At 40.4% G+C, this 20,517-nt stretch overlaps 1 protein-coding gene across 1 annotated transcript in view; it reads left to right on the top strand.

Moving 5' to 3' along the window:
* The window catches only part of dyrk1b (dual-specificity tyrosine-(Y)-phosphorylation regulated kinase 1B), a 42,948-nt gene that overhangs the window by 14,875 nt on the left and 7,556 nt on the right, over nucleotides 1–20,517 (top strand). Inside the window, exons 2-9 of the mRNA XM_079569737.1 lie at nucleotides 9,312–9,484; nucleotides 12,485–12,604; nucleotides 12,683–12,871; nucleotides 15,656–15,803; nucleotides 17,012–17,161; nucleotides 18,554–18,690; nucleotides 18,793–18,939; nucleotides 20,324–20,464. Of these exons, the coding sequence (XP_079425863.1) occupies nucleotides 9,312–9,484; nucleotides 12,485–12,604; nucleotides 12,683–12,871; nucleotides 15,656–15,803; nucleotides 17,012–17,161; nucleotides 18,554–18,690; nucleotides 18,793–18,939; nucleotides 20,324–20,464 (1,205 nt within the window). The remainder of the gene's footprint in view (nucleotides 1–9,311; nucleotides 9,485–12,484; nucleotides 12,605–12,682; nucleotides 12,872–15,655; nucleotides 15,804–17,011; nucleotides 17,162–18,553; nucleotides 18,691–18,792; nucleotides 18,940–20,323; nucleotides 20,465–20,517) is intronic.

Raw genomic sequence — 20,517 nt, 5'->3', positions numbered from 1 at the left:
CTGTGTGTTTTCTTGAACCGTGAATGGTCTGAACTTCGACCCCGAGACGACCGGCTCTTCCATCTGCACCTCCTTTGTTTTGTTTTCGGCTGAGTTTGGTGATGCCAGATTTGCTGAGATGTTTTGTGCGGCACAAACCGACAGTTGTTTTGTATCTTTAGTGTTTTATGAATCAGAGTCTTGTTGTTCTGAGGTTTTATTGTATCTGCGTTCATTATAATCAGGGTTTCTTTGTCATTAAAGAGCTTTGGACTAGATTCAAACTGGCATTTATTGGAAAATGACGTCAGTTTTTACTGCATCAAAAATACCACAATGACTCGGAACATTTTAGCTGAAATTTACCACTTGTTTTGTCTGTTTGGTCCAGTTCTTTCCTCTGTTTGACGAAATGTTTGCATGAAATGTTTGGAGCTGATTTCTTTCTACGTGTGGTTGGGCTGAACGTTCAAGATTTTAATATTGACAAAGCCGGATATAAACGATGAGGATTTTCATCAATGAAACTGCACTCTTAGGATGTTTTTATTTCTCTGAAAAGTGCTTGGTTTTCACTGAACCCGTATCGATATCGAGATATGAAACTTTGTCCGTGTGGTTCAGCCCCAGTGTGGCACGAACATATCGTGTTTGGGCTTTAAAAAGATTTATATTTGACTCAAGGGCTGCTCGATTATTGAAAAAATAATAATCACGATTATTTTTGTCATAATTTAAATCACGATTATTCAAATGATTATTTGTCTTTATTTTATTTATTTATGAATCAAAACACTATGATGATGTTTTAAGTTTTCTGGACAGTCATAAAAGTACAAATGATTTCAAGTACGCCTTGATTAAAGAGAGGTCCCTGTTTCACACCTGCCCCCTGCTGGCCGGCCCTCACAATTATGCTCATTTTGTAATCGTTTACTGTTGTAATTGAAATCGTAATTAAGTGACTTGCTTCAGTTTTATATCAGCTCAGACACTCGCTGAACCGAGCTGTGAGGAAAACCCCAATAAAGACGTTTCAACACTTCAGGACGTTTCTCACCAGCCTGGAGACTAGTTGGAGACTAGTTGGAGACTAGTTGGAGACTCCAGAGTTTGCCAGTCAGGGTGACGTCTCCGAAATGTCCCCCGGAGATAAGTCTCCAGGTTTCAGGTTTGATTTCAGCCTTTTCCGAGTCTTCGATAGGTCTCGGAGACGTCTCACTGATCGAGGAAAACAAATAGTGTTTACGACGTTGCCACAGCGGCTTGAGGACCACGTGGACCTCTCTGAGAACATACGAGACCACCTGGAGGGGACGTCTCGGAGACATGTCCACCTCGAGTCTCCCACTAGTCTCAGCCGGTGAGAAAGGGCCTTCAGTGCTTGTATCAGTGTGAGGGACAGGCCGTGTCCTCCTGAAAGAGTCGAGTAGGAAAGTGTTCAGTTAATGGTGAAAGTCAGAGAATCCTCCGCAGAATGTTTTCTAATGAAGACGAGGAGCGCCGGCGTCTCTGTCTTTACTTTGTCTGTAGCTCCGCTGTTAACACGAGACTTTTCATCATCATCGACTGGACCGGGCTGGTTGAGTTGAACGTTGGCTCTTGTGGTTCTTTGAGTCGTGTTGGTCATAACAAGGACCACACGTCTTAACTCCTCTTGAACTTTCCACACTGTCCAGATCAGACGAGCCTTTATTGATCTGACAGTGGAGACTTGTTACATTCAGCTCTTAGAAACACTCAGGGCAAAGGCAGGAAATAAAAAGTAAAATAATGGCGTCTTATACAATGATTGACCATCAAGGACTTTGTGTGGACAAAAGTATAAACAGTAAATCAAGACATTTGTTCATATTTACTGGACCAACAGCAGATAATAATATAAGTGTTTATATGGACCAGGGCTGCAACTAACGATTATTAGAATGGTGCAGGAAAATGTCATTTTTTTCTATTTTTTGTAATCACATATAGCTTAAGTGGCGCTGCTTGAAGATGTGTTGATGGAGGAAACTAAAGGGAAATGTTTGTTGGAGGAATGAACAAAATGTACACAAACCCTAACTATATAAACAAAGTAAGATTTCATCAAAAATACTACATTTTTATGTCATTTTTGCTCCATTTGAGTCTGTGTGAGCCAGAAAACGATTAATCGATTACTAAAATAGTTGTCGACTCTTTCAATAATCGATTAGTCGTTTCAGCCCTAATATGGACCTGGATCATTAATTTCATATTTTCTCAGCTCTATAGAAGGACCATTGTTTCCATCTTTAACTCATTAACCGATGGATTTCTGAAGTCGTTTTTCCCAGACCGAGCAGCGTCTGAGCTCCGTCCTGACACTCCTGCTTTAGTGTCGTTTTATTTCCAAAATCAAACCAAACCGACCTGATCATCGAAACAAAGCGTCGACCACGGGAAGATGGAAACGAACTCATCGCATTCAGTCTGACGTCGTGAACACAAACACGCGACTGTGTCAGACGTAGGAAGTGTCGTGTTAAAAATAAGAAAATCAGGACCGAGTCTGAACGTTTGCACATTTTCAGGTTCGTGCTCGGCTTTGTTTGAGACTTTGTTAAAAGAAACGTGAATCTTAGAACGAAAGATCTCAGTTTGTTACTGTGATATAGTGTGTCTGTTGTTGTGATAGTGTTGTTGTGATATTGTTGTGATATTGTTGTTGTGATAGTGTGTCTGTTGTTGTGATAGTGTGTCTGCTGTTGTGATAGTGTGTCTGCTGTTGTGATCTCCTGCACACGCCGGTGAGGAGCAGCAGGAGCAGCAGCGTCGGGCCGGGGGTTGCTAGGGAAGAGTTAGTCAGAGCTCTGCGATTGGAAGCCTGTGCCTGTTGTTGTGATATTGTTGTGATATTGTTGTTGTGATAGTGTGTCTGCTGTTGTGATCTCCTGCACACGCCGGTGAGGAGCAGCAGCAGCAGCAGCGGCGGTGGTGTCGGGCCGGGGGTTGCTAGGGAAGAGTTAGTTAGAGCTCTGCGATTGGAAGCCTGTGTCTGTTGTTGTGATATTGTTGTGATATTGTTGTTGTGATATTGTTGTTGTGATAGTGTGTCTGCTGTTGTGATCTCCTGCACACGCCGGTGAGGAGCAGCAGCAGCGGCGGCGGTGTCGGGCCGGGGGTTGCTAGGGAAGAGTTAGTCAGAGCTCTGCGATTGGAAGCCTGTGCCTGTTGTTGTGATATTGTTGTTGTGATATTGTTGTGATAGTGTGTCTGTTGTTGTGATCTCCTGCACACGCCGTGAGGAGCAACAGCGTCGGGCCGGGGGTTGCTAGGGAAGAGTTAGTCAGAGCTCTGCGATTGGAAGCCTGTGCCGGAGCAGGAGGTGCAGGGGAGAGACGGCACATATGACGAGTGTGGGCCTGTGCTGAGGCAGCACTGCGTTTATTTATAGAGAGCTGGCCAGCCAACCCTTAGATACCAGCAGCCAATGGGTGAAGCCGTGCGGGAGGGGGGGGCGGCCAATCACGGCGGCTCCGGGATAATGCCAGAGTGAGGAAGTGCTGGGAGTCCGGGAGGCTCTTAAAGAGACAGCGCTCAGCTGTCAGTGACGAACGGCCAACATTATCAAACAGCTGTGGAGCGTTTTAGGCCAGTGACGTCTGCCACACGAGCGGCTCTTTTCAGCGGCTCTTTCAATAAATCAGCATCAACAACATGAGGGGGGCTGGTCCTGTTAAACGATATCAGGCTGATATCGGGGAAAAAGCTTAGGAACGACCGGTATCAGAATAATTAAAGTATCTAAAGCAGGTCCTGAAATATATATATGTAATTATATATATCTTAAGAGCCAGGTTTTGATGCTGTTACTCCAGAGACAGCTTTAACCTCTTAACTCCCGCCTGAATCGAGAGCATTTTCTCCAGTTCAGCTTTACCCAAATCCTGTAGGCCAGTGTAACGCCTCATTTGAAAGCTAAGACCTACAAAACTAAATGATCTTTTTCCTCACATCAGCAGATTTTTTTCCAGCACTTTTTTTGTTGTTTGTCTTTTTTTTGGTCAATTTTTTGTTAATTTATGTCACTTTTTCGTCAATTTTTTCTCACTTTTTTCACATTTCCATCATTGTTTTCGTCTCAGTTTCGTTGCTCTTTTCACACCTTTTTTCCAGAAGCTTTTGGATTGGGGTAAAGCTGGAGAAAATGTGCTCGGTTCAGGTGGGAGTTAAGGGGTTAAAAGAAGTCACTTGGTTGTTTTATTTTTACTTTTTAAATAAAAAATAAAACCCAATGTTTGCCCCATTTCTCCCGATGTTTTGCACATTTTTTTTCATATTTTTACCCCAATTTCTTCTCCTTTTTCCTACTTTTTTCCCCCTTGTTTTTGCTCATTTTGCCTTTTTTCAATCCTTTCTCTGTTTCACACATTTCTTGGAGATGAACCCGATATTGTAAAGTTGCAGATCTTCCACACATGATTCTGTTTTCTGGTTCTGGATCAGGTTTTAGTATCGGAAACAGAGTCTGGGTAAAGTCCTGGAACAGTCGACTGTGACGAGAGTGGATTAAAGTTAATAATTTTACAATAAAAGCAGCAAAGGTTCGAGGCGACGACAGGGAATCAGATCATGTTTTTGAAGCGACTGATCTTTTTCCTTTTTCCGAATATCTCAGTATTTTTGTGGACTTTCTCAATAATGACAATGAAGCGATACTTTTGCAAACCATTAGAAATCGAGCTGAAACTACGATCGATCAGTCACACTCACTTTAAAGCAGTACTGAGTCACTGATGCCCCCAGAGGCCACAAGCGCCACTGCAGGTGTCGTAGCATGTTGTGTTTTTTACTCATTAATCGTCCGTGAGAGTAAATCCTACGCCGACAGAAAAGACAAAGGGACAGAGGGATATTGTTCATCCAGTTACACAATGGAGATCATTTATTTCACTCAGACTTGGCTGTAAATACTGTTTAACCCCTTAACTCCCACCTGAACCGAGCACATTTTCTCCAACTTTACCCCAATCCAAAAGCTTCTGGAAAAAAGGTGTGAAAACTGAGACGAAAACAATGATGGAAATGTGAAAAAAGTCAGAAAAAAAAAGTGACGAAAAAGTGACAAAAATGGATGAAAAAGAGGCAAAAATGTCACAAGAAATTGAAAAAAAAATGGAAGAAAATATGACCAAAAAGTGAAGAAAAAAATGACAGAAATTTGACCAAAAATTGACCAAAAAAATAAAAAAAATTGACCAAAAAATGACAAAAAATGTACAAAAAATGACAGAAATTGAGGAAAAATTTGACGAAAAAATTGACAAAAAAGTGTTAAGAATTTGACAAAAAAATGCAAAGAATTTGACGAAAAAGTCCCGAAAAAAAGTCCAGAAAATTTGACAATAATGAGACGACTGCCCAACAAAAAAAGTGATGAAAAAAAATCTGATGACGTGAGGAAAAAGATCAATTTAGTTTTGTCGGTCTTAGCTTTCAAATGAGGTCTTACACTGGCCTACAGGATTTGGGTAAAGCTGAACTGGAGAAAATGCTCTCGGTTCAGGCGAGAGTTAAGAGGTTAAACGGTGCTAGCCCGCAGTTAGCTTTGCCCGTTAGCCTGCTAGCTCCTTCTTCGTGATTCCATTAGTGTGTGTTGGTGGCTCTGACTCGGAGGCAGGAAAGTTGCAATTGTGGTTTTGTGGCCAGAGACACAAGGGGGAGATGAAAGACCCCCCCAATCATCCTGTTAACACTTGTATCATCCCCAGAGGGACAACGGGAAGGATTTATTAAAGGTTAACACGTTACTTAGTGCTGCTTTAACCCCTTAACTCCCACCTGAACCGAGCACATTTTCCCCAGTTTGGCTTTACCCCAATCCAAAAGCTTCTGGAAAAAAGCTATGAAAATAGCGACAAAACTGAGACGAAAACAATGATGGAAATGTGACAAAAAAGTGAGAAAACATTGACATAAAGTGACGAAAAATTGATGAAAAAGAGGCAGAAATGTCACGAGAAATTCACCAAAAAATGGAAGAAAAAATGACAAAAATGTGACAAAATATGACATAAAAATCGTAAAAAGGTGATTAAAATTTGACCAAAAAAGTTACAAAAAATTTGACAAAAAATGACAGAAATGTGACAAAAAAATTACAAAAATGTACTAAAAATTTAACAAAAAAAATACAAAAAATTGACGAAAAAATGAAAAAAAATTACAAAAATGTGACAAAAAAAATACAAAAATATGATAAAAATTTGACAAAAAAAATACAAAAATTTGACAAAAAAAATACTAAAAATTGACGAAAAAATTACAAAAAATTACAAAAATGTGACAAAAAAAATACAAAAATATGATAAAAATTTGACAAAAAAAATACAAAAATTTAACAAAAAAAATACAAAAAATTGACAAAAAAAAATACAAAAATTTGATTTAAAAAAATGACGATAAAATGACAAAAAGTTACAAAAATGAGTTGAATACCCAACAAAAAAATTATGGAAAAAAAAATCTGACGACGTGAGGAAAAAGATCCTCTCGGTTCAGGCGGGAGTTAAGAGGTTAAATTTACTCCATCAACATGTCCTCAAGCGGCGCCGCTTTAGCTTCATTTTATAAAACATTTGGAATAATATAAGTCTCACCAAAATAATCTACATCTTGCATTTCTATCGCTCAAAGTAATGGTTGTCCCGAACAGACGACAAAAGGGCAGAAAGAAACACATTTATCCCTCATTTTCTACCTTTATTTTCCCCCCCAAGTTCCCCTCATTTTATATCCAGTTTTATAGAACCCCATTTCCCATTTTTGTCACATTTTCCCCCCTAAAATGTCGCCCATGTTTCTTGACACTGGAGACAAACTCGCTGTTTTAAATTTCCTCGTTTCTTGTGTGATTTTCCGTCAGATCTGGAGCGTCTTTGACATTAAACCTTTCCCCCGAGCGTTCGTCTGTCCCGGGTCACACGGTGCACCTGTTGAATCCTCGTCTCGCTCGACTCCAGCCTCTATATTTAACGACACCACGACTAACATCAGTACTTTACTATCTTTCACTTTACTTTAAACACAGAAACACACGCTTTTATTTGGACCCGACTTGAATCCAGCTTTTGCAAATGAACTTTTGTAAACGGTTGAAAAGTCAAACCGGCTCCTGGTTCCTCGCGCTGCTTCTATTTTCGGCGCTGAGATTCTGTTTCATCAGTGTTTGTTATTCACAGGCGGCCGGTTAAATGTGGCTGTTGCTGAGGGACTGAGAGGAAACCAAAACGTCAACCAGACTGAGGTTTAAAGACCAGGGTCTGATCCGGGACTGTTTTCTGAGGTAGAATAAAGACCGGGGAGGGTTGGGTTTACTTTCTCTCCTCACTTTGCAAACTTACAAACTATCTCTTTAACTAAAGTCTTAAAGTCTTTTGTCAGTATCGCCCCAGCTCTAGTTAAAGGTCTCCTGTTGCTGCTCCGTCGTGTTGAAGGTCCTCTGTTGTGTTACATTCTGACCACTCACCTCAGTATTTAAAGGGGGGTATTATGCAAAATGGACTTTTTCAAGCTTTCCATCATGTTATTCTGTCACTCCCTCATTAAAAACATGGCTGAAGTGTTGCCTTGGCACATTCACGTATTTGTGAGTAATCTGTAAAAACTCTGATGGCGGCCATTTTAGGGACAGGTTTGCCTGAGTCCTCCTAGGAACGCCCCCACCTCCTGGAGACGCCTCCGAGGTCAGAGGTTCTTAACCCCTTAACCGAGCACATTTTTCTCCAGTTTGGCTTCACCCCAGTCCAAAAGCTTCTGGAAAAAAAGCTGTGAAAATAGCAACAAAACTGAGACGAAAACAATGCTGGAAATGTGACACAAAAGTGAAGAAAAATTGATGAAAAAGTGGCAAAAATGTCACAAAAATGTCACAAGAAATTGATGAAAAAATGACAAAAATGTGACCAAAAACTGAACAAAATGTTATTAAAAAATTACGAAAAAATGACAAAAATGTGACAAAATGTGACAAAAAAATGACAAAAATGTGATAAAAAATGGACGAAAAAATGACCCAAAAAAATTTCAAAAAAATTACAAAAAAGAGTTGAATACCCAATAAAAAAATGATGGAAAAAAAATCTGATGACGTGAGGAAAAAGATCCTCTCGGTTCAGGCGGGAGTTAAGAGGTTAAAGAGACAGAGGCCTATTTCAAGACATTCACTACAGCCATTTTGAGAGAGACATTTTATACAAGGCAGTTATTCTAATTTACTGCGTTTACAGACCAACAGAAGGTTTGTCATCATTGTAGTGTGATATAGACTGGTGCTATGGGACTGACAAAAGCAGAACACCCCCTCTTTAAGGTAATATACAGCTTGAACAGAGGGACATTATTTGTGCCGGTGGCTAGGCTAGGTTAGCCCGTTAGCTTGTTTCAGTCGCCTACAGCTCGAAAAGTCTGCAATAAACCACAAATGGCTCAGTGTGTGATCATCATAAAGGCTGCTCTATGTAGTTACGGCTTTATTGACGTTATTAGTGCCTATTATCTGTTTTCACAGGATTGATCCGAGCTAGCAGCTGGTTTGCAGCTAGCTCAGGATGCTAACTGATCGGCTACAGCCCATTGTAAATGAAGCGTGAGCGATAAACTTCACAATCACCGGCTCAGTGATCACGGTTACACGGTTCTTTATGTATGCGGTGCTTTTATTGACTTTATTGCCGTGTTTTTCTTGTTTTCGCGTGATCGTAGCATTAGCTTTAGCGCGTAGCATTAGCTTTTGAAACGCTCGTGCATCATCGAGGCTCAAACACATTCCCAGCGCAGATCCAGACACTGAAATAAATTTCCTTGTCTCTGCTTTTCGATGCCTATTTTTTATAATATTTGCCATATAGAACCATAAAACAGATTAATAATGTCAGTTTATTCCTTTTCCATTTCATTTATTTTGCATTTGTATCATTTGTTTGAGGCGAAACAACCGAGAAACTTCTTATTCCTCTCATTTTTATCAGATTGTTTCACGTATTCTTCCCAATTTGTCCATATTTTTTCCAGGTTTTTCCACATAAAAACTGATTTAAAGATGTAGTATTTCCTTTCAGTACCTACTTAGATACTTTTATGTTTCCGACACCTGTAGTACCCGAACCTCATATTTAATCTGGTTTGGTTTAACGGCTCCCAGCCCAGTGTGAGTCTGCGTTTGTCCCAGAGTCGCTGCAGCTCCATGAAGCTCCTCCACCATGAAGCTCCTCCTCCATGACTGTTCTCCTCCATCAGAAGTTCATCTCAGAAGCTTGTCATCATCTGCGTTTAAACCTGTGCCTTAAAGGTCCTCTGTTGTGTTGCAGGTGCGAGCAGCTCAGGATGTCCTGCCACATCCTCTTCGTCCTCCTCCTCTTCCTCCTCCTCCTCCTCCTCCACTGCCCAGGGATTCTCCCTCGCTGAGCCAGCCATGACCAGCCAGCACACGCACCCACACCCCTCCTTCAGCTCCATCCACTCCATGGCCGAGCAGCAGCAGGTGAGCACCGGGACCGGACACCAGGAGAACCAGTAGAACCGTGATTGTGTTTCCAGGGTCGAGGAGGGATTTTCTCCAGTTTGGCTTTACCCTAATCAAAAAGCTTCAAAAATGAGAAGAAAACAAGGATGTAAAAAAAGAGACAATAACTCGACAAAAGTGTGACATAAATTCAACCAAAAAGTGTCAAAAATTCAACAAAAATGTGACAAAAATTCAACAAAAATGTGACAAAAAATGACAAAAATTCAACAAGAAAGTGACAAAAATTCAACAAAAATTTGACAAAAATTCAACAAAAATGTGACAAAAATTCAACAAAAAAATGACAAAAATTCAACAAAAATGTGACAAAAATTCAACAAAAAAATGACAAAAATTCAACAAAAATGTGACAAAAATTCAACAAAAATGTGACAAAAAATCAACCAAAAAATGACAAAAATTCAACAAAAATGTGACAAAAATTCAACAAAAAGTGACAAAAATTAAACCAAAAAGTGACAAAAAATCAACAAAAAAGTGACAAAAACTCTACCAAAAAATGACAAAAATTGAACAAAAATGTGACAAAAATTCAACAAAAAAGTGACAAAAATTGAACAAAAATGTGACAAAAATTCAACAAAAAAGTGACAAAAACTCAACCAAAAAATGACAAAAATGCAACAAAAATGTGACAAAAGTGACAAAAATTCAACCAAAAAGTGACAAAAATTCAACAAAAATGTGACAAAAAAGTGACAAAAACTCAACCAAAAAATGACAAAAATTCAACCAAAAAATGACAAAAATTCAACAAAAAAATGACAAAAATTCAACAAAAAAATTACAAAAATGTGACCAAAAAAGTACATAAAAAAGGTGACACAACACAGCAACAACGCGAGGAAAAAGATCAGTTTTGTGGGTCTTAGCTTTCAAATGAGGGTTTACACAGACCTATATAATGGCCAAAGAGGACAGAAGGCATTTGGTTCAGGCGGGTGGTAAGAGGTTAAACATTAGCACCGCAACAAAATGAGAAAAAGACGAGGGAATGCGAACCTCTGACCCTGCTGACCCGCTCACGTAAGTTACTCAGACAGAGCGGGGCCTAAACACATGTACAAATGCAGAATAATACTGTCTATATTCAGTATTGTACATAAGAATCCATTAGTATGATGTCAACAAAAAGAAAAATACTAAGTAGGAAGTAGTAGTAATATTATTATATTTTAAATGATGTGACACAGACGAGCAGAGTCAGAGTCAGACCTGCTCAGATGATGAAGAGCTTTTAGAAAACAGTGGAGACTCAAACCCAAAGTAAAGCTCAGTATTTGATTTTGTTAAGTTTGGCTGGTCTGAGCTTTCAAATGAGCTGTTGCACTAGCCTATCGTCTGTAAGCTGCAGTCCGGAAGCTTTCAGATTTGGGTAAAGCTCACCTGGAGAGAATGTGCTCAGTTAAGACGGGGGTTAAGAGGTCAAAGCCTGTGTTTTCAGCTCTTTACGGGTCAGTTGTTTTAGCCGCTGATTCAACAAGGCCTTATACCTTTTTATTACAAACTATGAAATCAGACTCTTTCCTAACTTACACATTTGTAGCATAGACACAGACGGCATCTCTGGAATCGCCCATATATGGTCATGTTTGAAAACAGTTAAGGGGGAAAACAATTTTGAGAAAAATCTAAACTTTCTCTAATTATTCAAAAACTACTTTAACAGACGCTGAATTATGAATATAGTTTCTACTAAATAAAGATACACAGACATGGAGAGGAGCAAAATGGTTCAACAGCCCATAAATACATAAAAAACTCAAAAACATCCACCCGATTTACACTTGAATTTATTTGTATGTGATAAATAAGTTCATATTCCCCCAGAAAATGGCTAAAAAGAGTGAAAAACTGTGTTTCTCTAAAGATTCTCTTTTCCCCCTTGGTGAAGCCACGCCCCCTTCTATGACGAGATGCGTCTGTATCTGTCTCAATAGAGTTCAGGAAAATCCACAGTTACCATGGAGATCCGCCATCTTTGCAGCTGTTAGCAGTGTTAATTTTGACAACATATCTTCTTTTAGTTTTAGTCTTTTGACTAAAATGTAATTTAATTTTAGTTGAGATTTAGTCAAAAAAAACTTTTCAATTTTAGTCTAGTTTTAGTCGACTAAAATTGCATGTCAATTTAGTCGACTAAATTTAAGATGAATTAGTGGACTTTGCATTTATAATATTCATTATAATCATATTTATCCTTGTTCCTCTGCTTCATGGAGCTGCTTCCACATGAATAAAGTACAAATCTGTTCATTTGAAAGTGAATTTACATGATGAGGCTCTTTCAGACGCTCAATAGAAGTTTCGATGATTTTAGTCTCTCCATTTTAGTCATAGTTTTAGTCTCATGAGAAACTTTTGATTTAGTTTTAGTCCAATTTTAGTCACAAAAATATCACTTTGACTAAAATTAAGACGAATTTAGTCGACGAAATTAACACTGGCTGTTAGCACACATTTTCCATAGACTAACATTGGATAAAAACAGTATAAAAAGTGGAGAAAAAAGCCGTGGAACAGCTCCGTTAGCTGCTGAGTTACTGCTGGTAAATACACCTAACTCACTGTGGTGTCCAAGTGTTTTAATGTGAACAATAACTCCAGTATTTTACCTTCTAAAATCTCCATTAGTTTACAATTGCTGCTAAACCCATAATGCTTAACGATATGACGTCACATTCCCGAACTCTATAGAAACACTTTTCAGGGTCACAGTCACAGAAATACAAGAAAACTCGCCTGTAAGTTCATAATACTGAGCTCCAGGCGTTTAAAATATACTAAAGGAGGACAAAGACATTTCATTCCATTTGAAAAATATACTAGAAAAATCATGGAAAACACCAAAGTCTGAAACATTCAGCTGCAGCTTTGGTGGGTCTGTCGGGCCCCACTCGTCGCCTCCGCCCCACTCGTCGCCTCCGCCCCTGACCTGTGACCTCTGTGCTGCAGGTGCTGTCTGATATGACCATTCTGCAGCGGAGGATACCCCCCAGTTTCAGAGACCCTGCCAGTGCCCCCCTGCGCAAGCTGTCCGTGGACCTCATCAAGACCTACAAGCACATCAATGAGGTGAGAGTCCAGCCCGTTCCTCTGGCGTTCCTGAGTCCCGTGTTCTGATGTTAAAGTGTCCTGTTTGTGCTTTAACAGGTGTACTACACTAAGAAGAAGCGGCGGGCCCAGCAGGTGCCTCCAGAGGACAGCAGCACCAAGAAGGAGAGGAAGGTCTACAACGACGGCTACGACGACGACAACTACGACTACATCGTCAAGAACGGAGAGAAGTGGCTGGACCGCTACGAGATCGACTCGCTGATCGGGAAGGGCTCCTTCGGACAGGTGCGTTTCACTCACCGCGGGAGGTTCCACCAGGACGCGTTTTACCCCCGAGCTGCTTTGGCCACTGCAGTGTGAGGCGTGTTTCTGTATTTCTTTATTTAAGGATCTTCATTAGTCTTTACCGACACAAAGACTGCTCCTCGTGGGGTCCAGACACACCTGTGTGACTCTAGGGCTGGGAGGCTCTACTCACCTGGTTTAAATCAGGGTTTTTCATCACTAATAAAGGAGTCCCCCAGGGCTCTATACTAGGTCCATCACTGTTCACAATTTTCATAAATTCTATTGGCTGCAAGATCAAACATGGCTCTAGTTAGTTATGCAGATGACGCAATTTTGTCATAGACATATTATTTAGTCAGGATTAAACACCTCCGCATCGTGCGTTACACAGTGTTGTTCCTCCTGCTTTATAACGTCTAACGCGGCTCCTCGTTGTTTAATCCGCTTATACCAGGGTCCCACAAACCTAACATTTATAATAAATGTGTTTTTCATTGACTAAAGTCACTAAATCTGCCAGACTACGGGACTATTTTGTGTGGGTTATTAGCCGGTCACTGAAGGCTGGTCTCAAAGCGAGTCATTCTCCGCAGCTATTACGAGGATCTCAGTCAGGCTCAACGACACAACATCAGCACAGAATCACAACACAACAGGACTAACCCGGAAACACTTTTCCCTGGAAGTAAACACCGATATGCGGCACTCGTGGGCAGGAGTTATTTCACTTTTACGCTGTTTAACCTGAAGCTAGCTAGCTAGCTCAACCAGCTCAACTGTTTATGGAAACAGCTGCGGTGGAGTCGCTCACACCTGGGCCCAACTCAAACTTTTATGATTGACTTTACTAATCCAGACAAATATGCTTCAATGCAGGATCATTTTATGTACGCCTGAAAATGATGAATAGCCTTAACCGTTTTCAATAGAAATGTAAAGCTCATATGTTATTAACAGTAGCTAACCTAGCTGCTCACTCTCCTCTACAAACATTTAGCAAACGCTTTGTTTTGGCCAAAAACGTTGAAATTAAACAAAATCCATCTCATACGTTGTCAGTCACTAATTACGCCTTTATCTGATTCAGCTGTGTCATGCGTTGCTATGGCGACGCCACAGCGGAGTGATATCCCAGTGATTTAACTACCGGACTACGTGTGCGGTTTTACCAAAATAATGCACCAGCCAATCAGAATCCAGTATTCACCCAGACCATGGTATAATAGTCATTCCTCACTCCTCCCCGTTTGCCTCAATGACCACGCTCGAGGGGGACATCATGGCGGATTTACAAACTCCGCCTCCCCAGCTCTGACGAAGCCTGTTCCTGAACAGGGCAAAAGGGGCGGGATCTCCACTGTAGACTCCGCCCTCGCGTGACGTGCATCTCGGTCATAGCGGCTCCAATGCTAACAGTCCGGCCCTCATCAGTACGAGATTTCTAAAAGAAATTATTATGAAAACCAGCCTGGTCCCTTTGATATAACTAACCCAGTGTTATTACGGGAGGAATATCAGCTGTAGGAAGTTTAAGAAGATTAGAAACCAGGCTTTAAAGTTGTTTTTAACGTGTCTAAAGTGCAATGGAGGCGACATGGAGGCACCACAGCAATGGCCTCTTCTACTGTCACAGAGCAGAGCGGCCATTGAATTTTGTAACCAGAGCTCCCTCTGCTGGACAAGCCGAGTGTCTACTGGAAGATTCAGTAATAAAACTTCAAAACTATTATGCTGTTTTACAGGAGAAGTTCAGCCTTATATCCAGACATGTGACGGCACAGCTACAGAAACAGATTCCTTTTAAATGTTCTTTGGTTTCTGACTGGATGAGAAATTGACTTTTAAAAACATGTTTCAGAGTTTATGCCATAGCCTTAACCTCTTACCACCCGCCTAAACTGAATGCACGCTGCCCTCTTTGGCTATAGGCCTGTGTAACACCTCATTTGAAAGCTAAGACCCACAAAATTGATATTTTTCCTCGTGTTGTTGCTGTGTTGTGTCACCTTTTTATTTATTTATTTATTTATTTATTTTCAAATTTTTGTCACTTTTTTGGTTGAGTTTTTCTCACGTTTAAAAAAAAAAATTGTTCGTTAAATTTTTGTCACATTTTTTTCACATTTTTGTTGATTTTTTTGTCATTTTATTGAGTTTTTTCATTTCTTTGTTGAGTTTTTGTCACTTTTTTTTTTTTTTTTTTTTTTTTGGTCACTTGTTGGTTGACTTTTTTGTCACATCTTTCTTTAATTTTTTTCACCTGAACCGAGCACATTTTCTCCAGTTTGGCTTTCCCCCAGTCCAAAAGCTTCTGGGGAAAAAAAAGCTGTGAAAATAGCAACAAAACAATGATGGAAATGTGACAATAAAGTGAGAAAACATTGACAAAAAAGTGACGAAAAATTGATGAAAAAATGGCAAAAATGTGACCAAAAAATGACAAAAAATGGATAAAAAATGGATCTGATGATGTGAGGAAAAAGATCCTCTCGGTTCAGGCGGGAGTTAAGAGGTTAAAGGACATGGTCGGCTGATCTTTGTGGAAGAGCAGAGTGTTTAAGGTGTTTCTGAGCGTCTCACATGTGACTAAACTCCACCAGGTCACATGACTGCTTAGTTAAAACAAATGGACTCGTACAAAGGCTTTTCTTCTGACGCCGCCCACGTGGAAGGAACCACAGAGACTTTTACACTGTAGCTCTGTCACGTGTAGAACCCTCAGAGATGTATAAATGTGATCTGACCTCTGACCTCTGACCTCCGTGTCTCTGGCTGTTGCAGGTGGTGAAGGCCTACGACCACCACGAGCAGGAGTGGGTGGCCATCAAGATTATCAAGAACAAAAAGGCTTTCCTGAACCAGGCACAGATCGAGCTGCGCTTGTTGGAGCTCATGAACAAGCACGACACGGAGATGAAATATTACATAGGTGAGTGTGATGTTATATAGGTGAGTGTGATAGAAGCTGTTTTTTGGATGTTCTCATCTGGTTCAGCTCCAGTTTGTCGTCGCTGCACAAAAAATGCAACAAAATTCAGGCACATTTAAATCCAGGAAGTGACTCCGACATGTCTGTGTCCCTGGTCTTTCCCGCGCTCAGTCATTCACACTGACCCGTTTGGTATCCACGTGTAGCAGGAAAGGCTGTGACTGAGCTGACGCTGAAATACAAATATGGTCATTTCCTTTGTGGGAAACAGTTTGAATATATATATTTTTTATTTTTTATTTTTTTTGTAAATGTACAAAAAAAACTTGGAACAGTCTGGGGGGAAAAAATACATTTAGAATTGTTTATTTAATTTCCGAAAAATTATGATAATGTAATTATATATATTATTATTTCTTTTAGAATTGTTTATTTTATTTTTTATTTTTTTTTTACAAATTTCAGATATTTCGATTTTTTTATAACTTCTAAAAAATAATAAAAATCAAGTTCTTAACATTTTGGAACCGGTGTGGGGAAAAAATACAGTTTGGAAACCTTTTGTGAACATGTTTAAATAGTTTGTAAAATGTCCTCCAACATGGCTGTGTCCCTGGTTTGAAAAAATATAGATGTTTTATTTTTATGTACAAAAAAAAAGGATGTTTTGTTTGGGGGGGAAATGCTTTTTTTTTTATTTCCAAAAAATATGACAATGTAATTGATCATTTTTTCATTAGCATTATTTCATTTAGAATTTTTGATTAATTTTTATTTATTTTTAGAAATTTGTGATTTTTTTTTTTTTACAACTTTAAAAAATCTATAATATTAATGTTTTGAACATTTTGGAACATTGAAAATTGTGGCTTTTCTTTTGTGAAAATCTTGAAATAGTTGACAAGTTTGGTATCCACGTGTAGCAGGAAAGGCTGTGATGTAGTGTAATCCAAATATGGTCATTTCCTTTGTGGGAGACAGCGGCGGCTAAAGACAGGAGACAAAAGGACTAAACTTTAGGGCCGTTTGTTCCCATGTTTTCAGCCTCACTGTGTCTGTTTGAAAGTTTCTCTTCTTGAATGTTTGGTGAATGTTTGGTGAATGTTTGGTGAATGTTTGGTGAATGTTTGGTGAATGTTTGGTGAGTGTTTGGTGATAATGCTCCGCTCTCACCGTCTCTCCTCTTTCTCCTCTTTCTCCTTTTTCAGTCCACCTGAAGCGTCACTTTATGTTTCGGAATCATTTGTGTTTGGTTTTCGAGCTGCTGAGCTACAACCTGTATGATTTACTACGGAACACCAACTTCAGAGGCGTCTCGCTCAACCTCACCCGGAAGTTCGCCCAGCAGCTCTGCACAGGTCAGTATACATATATATATATATATGTAATATATATATATGTAATATATATATATACAGGTTATTTTATATGTGCAGCTCTGCACAGGTCAGTCCCCACGGCCGAATATACATACATATACATATACATATACATACATACATATATATACGGGTTATTTAATATATGTGCATCTGTGAGACGGGTGATTTATTTAATATGGAAAGAGCTGTTTGGAAGATACGCACATTCACAACATGGAGTTTATGTCCGCGCCAATAAATGTGGGGAAAATGGAGAAAAAGGTGCAATAATGGGAAAAAATAGAAAATTACTAACAAAAAATGGGGGGAAAGGAGCAATAATGGTGAGAGATTTGGAAAAATAAGAGGGAAAAAAGCTATATATTTGGACAAAAATAGCACAAAAAAATAATCACAATAAATAATAAATTAGGAAATAAAGTGAAAAAACTGAAAAATGATAAAATGAAAGGAAAAAATTACCACAAAAAATAAAAAAAGCAAAAATGGAGAAATGGGGGAAAAGTTTAATAATGGCTAAAAATTAGGAAATGGGGAAAAATAGCAAAAAATCTGAAGAATAAAAAAGTGTAATAATGTTTAAAAAAAAAAAAAAAAGGAAAGGAAAATAGAGCAAAAGAAGTAAAGGAAATATGGAAAAAAATGTGAAAAAATAAATAGATAGAAAATAGAAAGGGTGAATAGCAATAAAAGGGGAAAAATAGGTTTAAAAACAATAGGAAATGGAAGGAAAAAAATGGTTTGAAATTGATAAAATGATCAAATAAAATGAAAGGAAAAAATTACCAAAAAAATAAAATAAAAGCAAAAATGGAGGAATGGGGGAAAAGTTAAATAATGGCTATTTTTTATTGGAAATAAAATGGGGTAAAATTGCAAAAAATCTGAATAACAAAACAGTGCAATAATGGTAAAAAAAAAAAATTGCATAAACAAAATTAGAAAAAAAAATGGGGGGTGCAATAATGGTTAGAAATTAATAAAATAATGAAATGAAATGAAAAAAGCACATAATAAAAATGCGTGAATGGGGGAAAAAGTGCAACAATGGTTAAAAACAACTGAGGATAATGTGGGGAAAATGACAAATTGCAATGGGTAAAAAGTGCAATAAAACAGGAATAAAAAAAAGTTGGAGGGAAATATGTGAGTGTTTTTTCTGCCCTTTTGTCGTCGATCAGGACAATGATCTTTTTGAGTAAAGTGAAATCATGGCTTTTCTGATCCTGAAACCCCTTTGTGCTCAGAGGAGATGCTGAACTTTGTACAGTTTTTTCTGTCACAAAGATCCATTTGCAGTTTGAGTTCACTGGTTTTTGCGATCCTTGTGTCTCTCGTCTGAGCTCGGTTTGGTCTCTGTGTCGGCAGCGTTGTTATTCCTGGCCACGCCGGAGCTCTCGATCATCCACTGCGACCTGAAACCGGAGAACATCCTGCTGTGCAACCCCAAGAGATCCGCCATCAAGATCGTGGACTTCGGCTCGTCCTGCCAGCTGGGACAGAGGGTGAGAACATTCCCAAACGCTGCGGCCCTTCGCTGCCTGTAGAGGGCGCCGTGGTCCCGCCGTGGTACCAGGAGCTTTGACCTCTGTCCGCTCTGTCCGCAGATCTACCAGTACATCCAGAGCCGCTTCTACCGCTCTCCAGAGGTGCTGCTGGGCATGCCCTACGACCTGGCCATCGACATGTGGTCCCTGGGCTGCATCCTGGTGGAGATGCACACGGGAGAGCCGCTCTTCAGTGGCTCCAACGAGGTACGGGACCACCGGGGCAGATACCACCGGGGCAGATACCACAGGGGCTCATACCCCAGGAGTCAATGCCACAGGGGCTGATACTCCAGGGGTCTATACTCCAGGGGCTGATACCACAGGGGTCTATACTCCAGGGGCTGATACCACAGGGGTCTTTACTCCAGGGGCTGATACCACAGGGGTCTATACTCCAGGGGCTGATACCACAGGGGTCTATACTCCAGGGGCTGATACCACAGTGGTCTATACTCCAGGGGCTGATACCACAGGGGTCTATACTCCAGGGGTCTATACTCCAGGGGCTGATACCACAGGGGTCTATACTCCAGGGGCTGATACCACAGGGTTCTATACTCCAGGGGCTGATACCACAGGGGTCTATACTCCAGGGGCTGATACCACAGGGGTCTATACTCCAGGGGTCTATACTCCAGGGGCTGATACCACAGGGGTCTATACTCCAGGGGCTGATACCACAGGGTTCTATACTCCAGGGGCTGATACCACAGGGGTCTATACTCCAGGGGCTGATACCACAGGGGTCTTTACTCCAGGGGCTGATACCACAGGGGTCTTTACTCCATGGGCTGATACCACAGGGGTCTTTACTCCATGGGCTGATACTCCAGGGGCTGATACCACAGGGGTCTTTACTCCATGGGCTGATACCACAGGGGTCTATACTCCAGGGGCTGATACCACAGGGGCTGATACCACAGGGGTCTAATACTCCAGGGGCTGATACTCCAGGGGTCTTTACTCCAGGGGCTGATACCACAGGGGTCTTTACTCCAGGGGCTGATACCACAGGGGTCTATACCACAGGGGCTGATACCTCGGGCTGGTATAAAAGTATCAAAAGCAGGAACCAAAAAATATCTCAATGATAAATATTTCAGTACAGGTATCCGGAAAAGACCGTTCAGGTATCGTTAAAGTACTGATATCGGGGGGAAAAAGACACAAATGTAGTGGTACGCAGCCCTTTAATGTCTGACCGGTGAAGTACCGCCTCATGAAATCAGGGTTTTACAAAGCGTTAAAAGTCACAGCAGCACAAAGTCATCTTAAAATAAGTTTAATCTCTTAACCCGCGCCTTAACTGAGCAGAAAAGAGATGAAAACGCCACAAAAAACGTGACGAAAACGTAAATATGAACCAAAATAAGCCCTTCTCTATAGTTTTGATTTGACTTAACTTCTTATTGCATGTTAGCGTTAAGTACTGGGGAGTGGAAGTAGGTTCACCAAGAAACAAGAGATGGACTGTGAGGATTATTCTTGCCTGACGGTGGGAGATGGTGCTACATTCAGCCCTCACTGAACCACTGAGCGTCTCCTGCCCCCGAGCTCCTTCTGATGTTCCTAATGTGTTTGTCTCCAGGTGGACCAGATGAATAAGATAGTGGAGGTGTTGGGCGTTCCTCCCAGTCACATGCTGGACACAGCGCCCAAAGCCAGGAAGTATTTTGACAAACTGTCGGACGGTCTGTGGACGGTGAAGAAGAACAAAGACATTAAGAAGGTACGGCTTCAGGTCTGGTGTTCAGCTCACGTGTGGGACCTGCTCCTAATGCT

The sequence above is a fragment of the Gobius niger genome, assembly GCF_951799975.1.
Source record: "Gobius niger genome assembly, chromosome: 13".
Taxonomy (NCBI): Eukaryota; Metazoa; Chordata; class Actinopteri; order Gobiiformes; family Gobiidae; genus Gobius; species Gobius niger.
The sequence above is the reverse complement of the archived record's forward strand: the minus strand, read 5'-3'. Positions and strand labels throughout refer to the sequence as shown.